This window comes from Rhea pennata, chromosome 1, assembly GCF_028389875.1.
Source record: "Rhea pennata isolate bPtePen1 chromosome 1, bPtePen1.pri, whole genome shotgun sequence".
NCBI lineage: Eukaryota > Metazoa > Chordata > Aves > Rheiformes > Rheidae > Rhea > Rhea pennata.
The window spans coordinates 172,626,665-172,642,237 of record NC_084663.1 but is presented as its reverse complement, the minus strand read 5'-3'; the positions used below and the strand labels follow the sequence as shown (position 1 = coordinate 172,642,237).

General features: G+C 36.3%; 1 protein-coding gene across 5 annotated transcripts in view; it reads right to left on the bottom strand.

Annotated features, from left to right (window-relative positions):
* Window positions 1-15,573, bottom strand: part of KLF12 (KLF transcription factor 12) — a 262,186-nt gene that overhangs the window by 184,465 nt on the left and 62,148 nt on the right. For 4 of the 5 annotated variants that reach the window (XM_062566900.1, XM_062566905.1, XM_062566901.1 and 1 more), the window contains exon 2: window positions 693-756. The exons of the other annotated variant lie outside the window; for it this stretch is intronic. In XM_062566900.1, coding sequence (XP_062422884.1) covers window positions 693-713 — 21 coding nt within the window. In that variant the 5' untranslated portion in view covers window positions 714-756. The remainder of the gene's footprint in view (window positions 1-692; window positions 757-15,573) is intronic. 5 annotated transcript variants of the gene reach the window in all.

Sequence of the window (15,573 nt, the reverse complement as noted above, 5' to 3'; positions counted from 1 at the left end):
GCAAACCTACAGGCATAGTACAGGCACCAGTTAACATAGCATCTCAGTCAGAATCTATAGTTCACAGTCATCAACTAGTCAGACTGACAGATGTCAAGGTCTACTCAATTTTATCATTTTATAAAGAATGACAGTAAAGTCAGTAAATCACTGCAGTACACCAAGAGTTTTTTTTTTTTTTTTAATAGCATAGAACATGTATACTGCTGGACCAGCCATTTCCTTATGATAAGAAAACAAAGCACTAAGATCCTTACTAATATATCATAATCTATTTGATTTCCTAAAGAACATTCGGCAATGTGGCATTTGAGTGACATTCAACAATGTATTAAGCTGGATAACCAACAGCTGCAATGGAAGACATTTCTTGTCTAATTCTGCCCTCATCCTTGCACAGAACAATAAATACCATTGTGTGTTTGCCCATTGAAACACCTGACTTCAATGGAATTACCTCTTTTCCTAATGTACTGTGCTTTCCCTTGAACATTCAGGTCTGTTTATTTGCTTGTTTGTTTATAATCAGAAACTGTTCTGTTAAGCTATGTATATAGCAATCCCTTGCCTGACAGAGCCAGTCTGAATTTCACATGCTATAATTTCATCTATTATGTTTTGTAATACAATATAAATTTTTGATAATAGCAGTAATATTTATAGTGCATATGGTTGTAAAAATGTCAACTAACTTTTATGGCTTTCCTCTTCATACGAATATTCAGTCATCTATTCGTCCCTTGATCCACTTCAATCCTGAGAAGAAATGATGAAATAATTTAGTATTTCTGAGAGAGCTGAAAAACTGGCACATAATTGACGTATTTTCTTAGGGTTTTAATAATTTCTCAAATACTACTGCTTGTATAAACAGAAAATCTAAACACAGAAATCTGTTCTATAGTGAAACAAAGGTTAGAAGAACAGTAACTTTATAAGCATTTTAAATAAAACTGGATGAACAGGCTAAATAAAAAATATACTGGAAAGAGTCTTATATTTCCTGATAAGTAATGGTTTTAGTCAATTCTATCAGTCACTTAAATTTCTGACCCATTACTGAATGTACTAAATCCCGACTGCTTTAATTAGCCTCAGGGCCCACTATATATCAGTACCATATGATTGTACAGGTTAACTTTACAGCGAGTATGAACAATCTTTACTGGTATTTCAAAATGTGTTTCCCAGAAATACCATGTGAGATCTGCACAATAACTGCGTTAAAAAGTAAATACATTTATTACAACTCAGTCACTATTCCAGCCACGGAAAATAACTGAAGGCTGTTACAAAATTTAAATATGTATTTCATGAAAGGTTTTCTATGATTATTTTAGTTATGATTCCACAAGAATCCATAAAAGAAAATAAAAATGTATGTAAAACAGAGATTTAAATACAGCAGTACACTTTGAAGGAGCTCCTTCAAATTTAAGAAAATACACAAATCCAGTATTCTAATCTTTTAAAGCTTTTTTTTAAAAAAATCCTTTTCAAGGATTCTCACAGATTAAATAATTGACAGTATGTCTTAAACTACTTTCTAGAATATATGGATATATTGAGAAGCACTTTCTACTTACATATGTCTCTTAATATAAATGGTGTGAAATCAAGAACCTAATCTCTTGTCAGGAAGTTATCATAAACAATCTCCATTATTTCTATACCACTGAAAATAAGGTAACCCTTCAAATAGTAACAGAGCATCATTTGCCCATTTTTAAACCACAACTGAGTACTTAATTATGGTTGTATATACAGTAACATGGCTAACAGGTTTCAACAAACTTAGCAAAATTTTACAATGAAAACAAAGCAGGTGAGTCCAGTAGCAATGTAAAATCAGTACACCTTCATATACTGTGCTAATATTAACTTGATGAAACACCATGCACTTACATTTTTACTAGTAACCTTTAGTATTTTCTTAGAAATAAAATAAACTTAAGTTTAAAATTAATATTTATATGAGTCATAAAAGGTTGTAAAATCCAAGAAACACTGACCTCACTAAACGTAATTGAATATTGTATACTTACAGTGCTCTAACCACTGTTGACTATTTGCCTGGCTTTTGATGCATCTTGGAGACTGTCTTTATTTTTGGTTAATCTCCCTTGGCATAATTTGAATTGCTTCAAAATTCCCATTTCATGAAGCAAATTTTCTTTGGCACAAACCAAGCCAGCAAGCATTGGACATTATCAACTTTCCTCTACACACACCTTGAACTGCACATTGGAAGAAGAACCTTTGATTTTCTAGCAGCTCTTTCTCTGTGCCAATGTCCAAAAAAATGGGACAACTGGACCAGGTTTGGTGAGTCCTGGATTTACACAGTGTGGTTATCTATCCCAAACAAGAAAGGACACAGTCATCGAGCTCTTTTAAATTACACGCAACAGTATGCAAAAGCTTGATGGAGTCTCTGTCAGAGAGAAAGCTCCTTTGACCTGTAATTGTTTCCAGTTCTCCACATTTTCTCATCATTACTTCTCTCTAAGCATACACATACAGCCCTCCTACAGTGCAACTTAGCTTCAAGTTACATATGAATGCTAGAGGTCCTATTAGGTTACTGTGACTATGGCAATAAAGAAAACATGGGTATGTGTTTCTAAACTGCTAACTTGCAGCTATCTAAATAATCAGAGCTGCAGTTGTTTTACATTATTAAATCATGTACGATGGCCCTCCCAGTGAAAAAGCTAGTTCTTTAGCAACTATAAATAACTGGGTTTGCTTATTAGTTCTCCCCGTGTTTGCACAATTTATCAAGCACTGAATTATCCATTTTCTTCTGCACTTTGAATCCTTCTAGTCATCTTCGCAGGTGGATCACAGGCTCACAAAAGTGCTTCCACTCATCTGTGTCTTTGGTAAGTGGAGCAAGCACAAAAGCAGCTCCCACAAAGCCACCGGCCCACAGCCCGGCCCCACGGTGGCTCAGCGACATGCACACATGGTGGGTAGGTCACTAAAGACTTCTCCTAGGCTTCATGGGACCTCCAGCGAGAGTGACAAACAGCACCCCCTTTGACAGGCAATGCACACTTGCCACAAATTCCACGCATACAGGCCGAAGACCTCTTTAACCATGACCATTTTAGGCTATTTTTGGAGTGAGGATGAAGAGCTAAGTATTTCTCTGAAAACATCTGCTCAACTGGTGACTCCACAATTCTGTGACCTCATTTTCAGAAGTGCTGGAAAGCTCCAAATGAAATGATTTGGAAACACAGGTGAAAAATTGGATTATTTGTCCTTACAAATCTAATACATCCTTTCTGCTACATAACCATCTGTCATTGGTATAAAGCGGTTTTGTATCAAAAGAAAATCTACCAGCAAAATGAGACAACTGCACAACATACTTGAACCAAGACCTTGACAAAAAGTCTTTAAATAATCACAGAACAAACCATATAACAAATTGACAATTTCAACTAAAAAAAAAAAATAGAACTTAAGTTGCAAACAGAATTGCGTCCACTTCCAGCCAAAAGCTAACCATGTTAAAATTGTATTTCAGACTGTAAAGACTTGTAAAGCTTATCCATGCCACCAAATGTTAGATTCCATCTCCTCCGGCAACAGAAAAACAAACAGAAATTAAAAGCATCTAGTCCATGAAAAATATCTTTTTATCAGAATAAATGCACTGGTAGTCCCACACTGAACGATATCCCCATCAGCTGGTAGAATGGAGAAGAAATCACGGCATAGAGCAAGAAATATGAAAAGGGTTTCAGGACAATCAGACGATGCATGTTTCTGTACAAACAGAGGCTACTCTGCATGTAAAGTTTTCTTTCTCTCTCAAACACTTTTGAATGTATAAAATCTTTACACCAATTACATTAACAGAGAAGTTCATACAAGTATCACGTTCATCTCTCTTCTATAAATGGGTAATTTTTAAGGAACTCTCCACTAACACAATTACAAAGCATCTCTCATGTTATACTTCCCCAGTTTTCTAATTCAAGCAAATATAGGTACATACATTTGTAAAGGACGAACTCATTCATACGCCTAAAGTTAATTCATTTGCTGAATCAGGTTGTTTTAACCTTTCCCTCCACCAAGCACACTCCCTATCTGGGCACAGACATGCTTCTGAATCACTTTACTGAATTATTTATTTTAAAAAGGTATGCACATTTCTTTTTGAAAGCCTTTAGATCTACACTTAAACTTTCTTAACCCCTTCCAAAGGCCCTGAGTCACAGAAAACTTCTTCCAAGTTCTTTCATTAGAGCAGCAGAATAATTGAAAGCACAGTTTCTGTAGCATTTGCCCTATGGAATGGGGATTATCTTCAACCCAGTATGGAGGCTGGCCACCCGTATATTAATAGCATACACATCATACTTGCCCTTTTCTTCCTACATTTCTAGTTCTTGAAAGGGAATTCATAAGGTCCATAAATAAGACACTCCGCAGAAGCTACAGAAAAACAATGGCTACAGATTTTTAACAGTGCTTCAGAGTTAGAACCAATAAAGGACAGGTGAGGCTGAAATTTGGTGCAGCAATGTGCTGGATCAGTATACATGAAAATCTACCTGAATTGCACCTCAAGTGCCAGGTTTTTTTTCCCCTCAATCTAGTTCCAAGGCTCTTCAGAAATGAAATGCTGTATAACTGCAACTTGAACTAGTTGAAACACTTTGCCACAAAGTTTTCTATAAAAAAGTTAAAATTTTAAATGGTGTAAGCTACTGTCCAAATCAGCAGTGATCACAATTTTGCAAGATGAACTAGATAATAGTTTAAAATACACTCAGTTTAGGTTAAGTATAAATATATATACATACTAATACGTATTTTATAGACCACACAGGACTACAAAGAGCACTTACTATGCATTTTGTCACCAACTGTGTATTTTGTCTTCAGTTAAAGTTTTTGGTAGACTTTGATGGCAATTTGTCTTAAAAATACTCAAGAGTGACTCCACCCTCCTATACCTTTGTTACTCTTCCGTGGTGTCATGACAAAAAATACCTTAAATTATTAAAAATATTTCTGAAAAATAACTTAATGTTTCAAATTCTGGTTTACACTGCTGTGTTAATAAAAGTGAAAAAGTAGTAGAAGACAGAGACTGGGATGCTTGTTGCTAGGTGATACCTAGCTCTCCTGAACTCCTACAGATCGAAATATTCATACAGACTCCTAGAATGAATGACGTCTAGCATAGGGAAAGAAGAGATGTGCACGCTTACCAAAATACATCATGACTCAAGGTAAGAAGCAACAGCTTTCCCGCCAACTCGGTCCCCGGGGTATGCAAAAATGAGGAGACTGTAGTTTGGTAAGGGGAAGAGTGATCTGGCTCCTCCTGAACATCTGCCCTGACTTCAGTTGAAGCCTGGTGGGGCCCACACAGAAATGCCACTTAAACTAGAATTTACCTATATACTAAACCCTCCCTGCAACGTCTGAACAAAACAAGGGTATCATTCACAGAGCAAGATACTGCATCCTTTGCTCAACCAAGTGTGCAGCTATTTTTTAGTGTTATAGTCTGATAATGTATTCGCACAGAAAAAGAGAAGGTAGCTGGCCAGATGTAGATGACTGGTTCATTAACAGGACATCCTCCTTTGCATGAAGCCTATGTGCAATGTGTCTCCTCCTTCCTTTAAAGGCGTTATCCAACAACTACTTTTCAAGGAGTGCTTACACAGTCTTTCAGCAGAGGCTTAGAAAACCAAACATTATTCTTTACAGGTCTTCTATTTATTTATTTATTTTTAAGTTCTGAGGCCTTCCAGACACAAAGATGAATTTTAATAGTAGCTCATTCGCTCTAAAACTTAATGGTCCAGTTTGAAAAAAAATATGTGTGTGTGTGTGTGTGTGTGTATAAGTGCACATGTGCGTGTGTGTATACACATGCTACATTTCTGGTAACGTAAGTTCAAGGAATCATTACTCTGTAAAAGATAGTATCTTTCAGTAATAACTAAAAAAACCCGCAGAGCTGTGTGAATGTGCACAAAGTATTTTAATATGACAAGATGACAAAGTTATGTGCAATGGCACATTGTAAAGGTAGAAAAAGGTACTTAAAAATTAATAGAATTAATGGAGTTCTCAAACGCCTAGATTCAACTAATAATCACTGGTCAAACTATAAAAATGCAGTAAATTGCAGGGAACATCGTAAAAATGGGGCAAAATAATATATTCTCCTTGCATTTTTATTCTAAGAATAGTCCTGGTTATCTCTGACACTTTCAGTCACTTGAATGGATAGCTCTGGAACCCTGATATTCCCTCCACATCTCTATTTTAAGTGGAATGACACTGGGTTTTGTTAGATCTAAATAGAATAAAATTCTGATAAACACAGTCACATATCACATTGGACTGCTTCTCTGGCACAAGGAAATGTTCGTGTTACACAGTGTATACTTTCAGCACATGGTCTCTTATTTCACCATCTACCCTCATACAGTTCAAACTCCTCATTAGAGTTAAATTTCTACTCAGATGTCCTGCCAGCCTGTGCACAAAGTCAAAGGAACTTAACAGGTCTTTTCTTGCTATAATATAATTTTATATATGTGTGCATGTGTACATACGTATGTGCGTATATATATATACACACACACGTATGTATAAAAAACATGCACATACATACACATGTATGTATAAAAAAACATACAAACACCCTACCACAAGATGCTGATGAATTAGGAAAACATTTCTGGAAATAATTGTCAAAGAATCTGCAGAAAGCACACTTTCTAGTATACTACTAAGAGAAGGTAAGATTTTCAGCCAAACTCTAAAAAGCGTATGTTTAAGAACCTGCAAAGTATGAACTACTCTCAAAATAATAATGACCATCCAAGATTTCTGCTCAAGAGGGCTTACGAGCCTGAGAAATAAAAAAGTAACAGTAAAAAACTGATCACCATAATTTTACACTGCAATCGTATCTGTTGTGCTTCCACATTTTAATTACAATTCTGAAAAGGCAAATGCAATTCAGTACACTTAAAATGAAGTCAAAATGTAAAATCCAAAATGATGATAACCAAAGGAAGACTGTTCATGCTTCAAGTTCATAGAACTATCAGCCTGCTTCCTAGTAGGCTTGTGGGGGTGAACTTGAATTATTGTGAATTACTAATCCTAATTTTTGCTTGAATTAAAATTTCTAATGTATTTTTTTAAGTTTTTTTTAAACAGTTGATCGTATTCCCTATTATCTAATCCCTAACAGTCACCTTTTAGGCACCGCCTACCCACTGCACATAATATACAGAGTCATCAATGCAGAATTCATTTTTTTTCATATATATTCTCACTGGGAGCAGTCGGATAAAAGGGAAAATACTTCCTAATGATTCTTTCTCATCTTCATGTTACCAAATGGAATAAAACCCACATTATTCCCAAAGAATACTAAATAAACTGACTGTATTGAATATAGATGTTGTACAGAAAAGACTTAATTGTACAGGCATCATATTCTTACTTCTTTCTGCTAAAAAAGATCAGCTTTTTCAAATGTCCTCACCCACATCACATCTGCTGGTTCAGTGTCTCTACTCAGAGAAGGTTTATTAATTGACTTGGCTCTGCTTGCTGTACAGGCAGTAATATTTTTGCTCACTTCTCTAAGTTGCCAAATTGATCTTTATTTATATTCTAACCTATTTAAAAAATAAAATAGGGATTTTCTTCATTTCCTGATAAGAGGCTGCTGAATCCCAAAGACTATTAGAAGAACAAACAATGCTCACACTTGTACACAGCTCTCAATGAAATAATCAAAGCTTAGAGTTGAGGTTCCCAGTTTCCTTAAGACACTTACTAAAGCCTTAGTTTCCGCACAGACAATAATCTAACATTTCTCTTGGCGACAGTAATCCTCTAACTGTAAAGTAGAGTGGCTGAACGCATAAGGCCCCTTGCTACACATCTAAAGCAACTTTGCTCCAGACTTGCACCAGAATCTGCTCTCTGTCCACCTAACTGTAGTAAGCAGGCTGTAACGTGGGCTGAAGATACACCAGCTACGTGTCTCAATCACCTTTGCAATTCACCCTAGCAATCGATGTCTATTTTTTGAGTCAGCTAGTGCAGCACAGTTCATGCCCACAGGAATGGCCAGCTACCCACACAGCACAGCCCTTGGTGCAATCCCTGGCATGGTAGCCACCCACAAACCTTGCTGTCTGTTTGCCTTCCCAAGCCGCTGCACAAACCACACCCAGTGCAGAATGCTGTATGACTACATCATGCCTTGCTGTGGGCCTTAATATAGATACTTCTAGTTCAGCTCCTTTTCTACAGGTGCCAGTAAGATTCCTGAGGTTGCAACCCTTCACCATCCCTAAATCAAATAAGGTACCTTGAAAAGAAGAACCTGAAACTTCTCTGGGACCCTAGTAGCCCTAAGAGTCTAACTTAAAAAAAATGTTTTTTAAGAAAAAATCTTTCTTAGATTCAGAGGTACCGTCCAATCAACCACAAGCAAGAGTACAAGATTTGCCAGGATAGAGCTGGAGGTGATGGCTGGTTGGAAGGAATAGGACCTTCCAACAGAGTGATACCCACACCACCTGCTGAAAGTGTGCCTTGGGCTGGTCCAATCACCATGCTGTTCCCGAGCTTCATCCAAGGAGAAACCTGGTTGCTCTGCTCCAGACATATCCCTTGCACAGGTAAGCAAGTACAACTCAGCTTATAGAAAGCCAAACACGAACAGATAACCACCTGAACTAAGAGCTTTTGCTCCCCTCAAAACAGCCAAAAACAATGGTAGTTAGACCACTCCAAGTTAACTCTTGGATATAGAAACTTATCTACTGTCACTGGGAGATAAAAGGACAACCTCAGCTTGCAGTAGTGACACCCCCACAAGGAAACGCCTGTGAATGACTTATAATCCTACAGATTTGAGGGTAAAATATAGAACACATTCCTCCTTCAGCACTCAGCTAACATGTCCAAACTGACAGATTTCAAAGTTGGCAAACGGGGACCTGATGGCACAATACATCAATGGCCTTGACTTGTTTTCATTTTCCTCAAAGGCAGCAAATTCCTTAGTTCTCTCCAAGGCACATTAGCTTCGCAAGAGGAGATGATGCAATAAAGAAATATACAGGAGGATTTTCTGGGTTTGATTTTGGGTTTTTTTTTTTTTTTTGTTTGTTTGTTTGTTTTTTTTTGCTTGTTTTTAATTGACTTGAACCATGAGAGAACACAGGAGACTTTAAAATATTTCCATCCTTTTGAGCAAAGCATCAGGAGCTTTGGAGAGGCAAACTTAAAACAAAACAAAAAACCCACATAACATAAATCACAGAACCCATATGACCTGCCTCATTTTAACTACAGACAAACAGTTCAGTGGAAATATCACAATATGAACTCTTTCAGTCAAATCAGATCATTTTTGTTCAAATTCCACCAAAATATACCATACAGTGCAGTTTCTTTAGCAACAGAAAAATGTTTGTTACAAGAGAACTCATTTAGAAAAGACAAATTTTCATTTCACAAAAGTATAAATGACTTAACATATAAAATTACTTCTAAAAACATTTTTTAAAAAAGTAGATTCGATGAATGAATCAGTTTTTCCAGTCTTAACTCATGTGCCTACTGTTCTACACATACTTCCCAAACAAACACGTGCTACAGGAATGAACTTCTTTCAGAAATAGCTTTTTTGGTACTAGAGCACATGTACACAAAATTCTACTTGTGAGAAACTGTGAAATATGTATGAATCCAGCCTCAGTTGGCAAGTATTTCATTCACATGTACCAAAACTTATTAGAGAGTCTCTTCACAGCCATCTTCAGAGGGAAAAGCAGGACAACGCAAAAAACAGAGCAAGAAGAAAAAAATTAACATTGTGTTTATATGCAGTAGCTTATATAAACGCTGGCATATCTTTTCCTTTTACGCAAGACGCTGTAAAGATGTTAAAGAATGGCACTAGCTGTCATTACAGTCTCCATAAAATACCACACAGCTTTCCCCTTACCACAGTTCCAAATGCACTTTGCCAATTTTCACAGCAAAACCAAATTACTTAAAGAATAAATAAAAAAAAGCTGTGGTAATTAAATTTGTTTTAAAAGTGAAAGCAAAATCATCACCACTAGCAGAGATGACCACTGTAAGCTGTAAGTTGCTATATAACCCAAAGAAGCTTGTAAAATCTATTTTGATCCTGTTGCAGCTGTGACATATGCAGCAAAGAGTAAACACTCATTTTAAGAGCTCCCAAGCTAGAGGCTGTCACCTGCCCAAAAGTGCCAGCTGAGCTACTTCCCTGAGACCCTTCCAACCAGGTTAACCTGTGTAAGATAAGTTAGTGAAAACCTGTTAAGCAATTCAGGCAAGTCCACCTCATTATGTTCCTCCAAAATATAGGTGATGAAAAACATCATGAAGCGTTAACTTCTCCAGTTAGCACAGTGACAGCTAAAAAGAGGATGGGTTCCCACAATTTACCAAAAAGTTGAAGAAAAATGAACAGATAAAACCAAGCAAATAAAAAAAAAATTTAAAAAAAATAAATAAATAAATAAAAAAGTAAGTTCCAGGCTATACCCCAAAGAAACCCAATCATTCTTGCTTCCAGATTCTATATTGGTCTTCCAATGAAAAATAAAGCCAATAGTTGGAGGCATCTCTGGTCTGTAGGGCGAGGAGTTATGTTTAGCTCCTATTTCTACCTTTGCTCAATCCACAGTAAATTCCATCACTGATTTCAATACAGTTTGGGACCCTTCTTTTGCTTTCAGTTAGAAAGGAACGAACAAACTGCTTTTGCAAGAAAAAAACACAGTAATTACGTACATGAAGGAGCTGATATATATCCAGGCTTTAAATTCGGGTCACTATATGATAGCAGTGATGCTATTAATCAGTGTAACGAGCCTATTTGGCTGGCATGATACAAATGTGGCTGATGAGTGTCTCTTTTAATAGGAAGGTGCACTCTCTAAAATTGATCAATTGACCACTAGTATTTTCATTAATCATTTTTAATGTCTCTCCTCCTAACATGGCCTTTCTTGACAGTGCAGACTAGCATTATTACTAATATTTATCCCTCAAAATACTGTACACAAAAAGCTCAGAAAAGGGAGAAAGCTGTCTGAATATTCCCTGTTCCCATCAGGTAATGACCAGCTTGAAACAGCTCCACTATCAAATTCAGTAATTACTTACAAATCTTTTAATAATTATTTAAAATTCAAAGAAAGTCACTGAAGCAGATTCTTACTCTTGGCATCTCTGCAATGAGTGAAAAGCATAAGACTGATCCCAATACTGTTCCTTGAAGATTTCCACTGGAAACTCCATCCTCTACCCCAACAGCTCAAACTTTAGAGTACGCTGTAACACTCTTTGCACGCACTGATTTACCTTAGTAAAAAGGGGTTTCTGTCAGGACACATGATCTGCCTTTGGTAAAAACCTGTTACATATCAGGTTGTATTTCATTAGCATCCCTGGCTCTAATCATTTCTCTCCGTGTTTTAATAGTCTACGTATTTTTGAGAGGTGATTTAAAGTTGCTCTGGTTATTTTTCTGTCCTTTTTTAAATAGATATATTTGCTCTTCTCCTGCCATGCAGTGCCACCACCAATCAGACAGACTGACTTTTCAGGCTTTTCTCTTTTTTTTCCTTTTTGGTAGTAACTCAACACACAGCATCATTCAGTATTGCAGGAGAAAATTCTATCTGCACATCTGCCTGCATATTCAAGTGTGTAAAACAGAAACTGTCTCATTTCCAATAAGCAAGTGCCTTTTTATTCTGCAGACCAGTATGTAAAGCAACAATCTTAACTGCGGCTCAACAATTGCTCCCTTTTGCATCTGAGAAACAATAACCTGAAGATTAACCTCTGTGAATACAGTTCTCGCCAGATGACAAAATTCATCTCACCTACATATAGACATCTATATCTGAGAGAGTTACCCTTCATGCCTCTACAGTTAATGGAAAGAAATACACACTTCAAGGGCCTAATTCATTAGACTGTAACACTGCAGTGATTCTAGGAAACATTTCTCACTGAAAACTATTTCAAATTAAATGGTACCTAGTCATCTGAAGAGTGCTACGTGATGAAATCTACCAAAAGTTTTAAGACCTTTGGAGTTTAAACAAGTCTTAGATTGCCTTACTAACCTGATCAAAACCTCTGATTTTTAAGACTTTAAAAGTCATGCTTTTCAATGTAGCCAGGCAGGCTTGAAAGCATAATCCCTTTTTCAGAACAAGTTAAAAAATAAAACAAAATGTAAGCTTGAGAGGGTTAAACACTGCTATCAAACAGGAATTGGCAACACTACCCATGTTAAACTTTCTGCATGCAAAGCTGTTCCAGAAAAGCTAATAAAACTGCTTTGCTCATCAATTACACATTTTTTTTTTAATTACAAAACTAGAAACTAGTGATAGTAAGGAAGTCATTTTGCTTGGTTTATTAAACTAGTCTGAAAAATGTTCCAAGAAAACCTTTCCGTATTACATGAAGAATAACACCATTTTTAAAAAACAAGAAGTTTCATTCTGTAACTTTCAGAATTCAGTCAGACTGTCTATTCCAGTACTCAACATTACCACCAAGAAAAATGCATCAATTCCAAATTTATATTCCCTCCATTCCCACTACAAGCTAGCAAGTGGGCACATCATATTTGATTACTTTTAGAAAGGAGAGTGCAATAAATAAAAATGATTTGCTACACAGAAAAGCTTGTGATACTAGTGATTACCATGGAAAAGAACAAAATTGTTTGCACACATATGCAATACTCCACACTTAACAGGAAAAAGGAGAACAACATAGATGTGACATTACAGACACTGCTCCACATCAAGCATGTCTTTGGCAAGCATCAAGCACTTCTATCAAAGACAAGAGAAACAATTCCTGGTCAGTCACCAGAATCTGTGATCATCCTCACTAAAAAGTTCTATAATCTTGATTGATTTCAAGAACTATACTCACCACTTCTCCTGACCAAACACAGAGAGAACTAACCTCAGGTCCCGTGATTAGAGACCTACATGAAGCACCAAGAAGGCGCTCAGCCCCCAAAGGAGCCCACTGCGCAGTCCACAGGCACCAATCAGGCATCCAGCAGATGGTGACACTTTCAGGTATGTGTTTGCTACAGATGATATTCAGGTTGACTTTAATAATGCAGTAATTCCCTGTTCAACAAAGCTTTTTAAAAAAAAAAAAAAAAAAAAAAAAAACAAATCCCTTTGATTACTTTTGGATTAGCAGTTAACACCTCTATGGTACATTACTTCAACTAACTAGCAGCAGCAGCAATGTACTAGCTGAAGATACACCTGGGGCTGAATCTATCCTTGGTGTAATCCCAGGAATGCACATACCTAATGCTTTTGAATTACAAGCAAGCTCCTAAAATACATTAACTATTTAATTAAATTATAGGAATGTTTTTTAATAACAGACAGTGAGTACAGCTCTTGCTGTTATACCAGTTTCAATTGATTACTCCTACTCTGTAATCAGTGTTAGATTGTTAGAGATTCTTCTGACCCTTTTGCTTTTCTACTGCCTCAGGTTGTATCAACTCTGTCCTGTGTTACTCATGGCAAAAAAACTGCTGTCCAGATCTCAAAACCTTATACTTCCTCTTATCTCCCTCTTATGTCCAACATCTCCACCACTACTTTTTAAACACTGTCGCAATCAGATTCTGCTCCCACCGACACATTCATCCAGATACTTAAAACCTCCTGAATTGACTCTTGAAACGCCCTTGCTGTCCCCCTCACTCTCAGCAGGTATTTCTGGTACTCCTGCAGCCCTGGAGGATGGAGCAGTCCCTTTATTCAGTGCAGTTTTTCCTTCCTGCTGTAGGTCAGTGTGCAAGTATGGACAGAATCAGCTCCTTTAGCCATAAATTTCAAGGTATCCAGAGCTGGTAACAAGATTATCCTGTTCTCCCTCCAGAAAGAGGGCAGTCTCATGCCAAACAGTATTATTTTCCTCTGTTTCAAAAATTAATTTAAAATTACAATCTGAAACAATTTAATGAAGAGTTTATGAACCAACACTCCTCTGTGACTTGTCCCACCTACTCTACATTACTCTTCCTACAGATTTCATTTTATCTCCTTTCTTGATAATTTCCCCACATACACACCTTGTAGACTGCTCATTCACTGATAATTTTGGATCAACAAACCTCTCAGAGTTTCATTTAGACTGGTGTTATTTTCTCTCACTAAAAACCTGAATTTTAACTCAATGTTGTTGTTCAATCTACCACTAACAACAGAGGTTATCAAAAGTTTTTGTTAATACAATAGATAATTATTTTCTCTACATCATAAATTGCATTCCTGGTTATGTATTATATATATATATATATATATGTTCACTAGTCTCCATATTTTGAGTTTTCACTATTCTGAATTCAATGTACTGGCATAGGTGGCTATTGGTAGCAACTCCTGGAATATCAAAATGCCATCAAAACAGAACCTGTCTCATAAAACACTGACTGAAAAGTCTGTGTTATCAAAGACTAAGTAATTATAAAGGCATCACTACAAGAGCAAACTTTAATTAATAATAACAAAACATATAATCAAAATATTGACAGTGGTCCAGAAGCATTAATAGCAAATATAGCCGAATGTCATAGTATTAAGATAGTGTGAAAATACAGTTTTATTAAAAGTAAAAGTAACTGCAGTATTTCTTATAATAAACACAATGAATATTACAAATAACTAACACTTTCACAAGGGGCAAATGTTTTTATCCTAACGATTACCAATGATTATCGTGCTGAGTTACTACACTTAAGATTCTGTTAAAATGTCCACTATAAATATCCCTTTTTAATTAACTGACATTTATTCTTAAAATATGAAGTAGGATATAACTTGGTTATTTTTGCAAGACAAGGAGTTAGTGATTAGAACTCAAAACAAGTACGTCACTTGTAGGGGACAGACTGAGTTTAGTATATGCAGGAGAAAGTAATAGGAGTTTCTCAATTAAAAAAATTTAAGAAACAGTTAAAATTAGGTTTTATAGATAGGATTGTAATAAAAATAAACCACCGAAAATAAAAACCCTGTACATTTGCAGTTAAAATCAAAATCATTTTTACAACTTTGAACTTAAAACTGGCCAAAACACATAAGTTCAAAAAAAGTCTACATCTGGGGACAGGTTCTTTGAAATCCTTCAAGAGTTAGTTCTAAAAAAATATGTTTGCAAGTGGACATATGAATCCACACATAAACCTACAAAGAGAATGCATATTGAAGGGTTAAAATTTTAACTGCTCCCACCGGGGCCATATTAAGCATAGGCCTATTATCACCTCTCTACAGCCTATTAAGACTTGGTACTGAACTGAAGGCTTACAGCTGGGGAGGGCAAATAGTGAGAGGCTTCTTGCATTTAAGGGCAATTTTCACCAGACAGATCATTTCTATTTTTAGTCCCATTGAAGTATTGTGGTCAGATTATTTTGCATTTTCTGCTGCATTTTCCAATCTAATA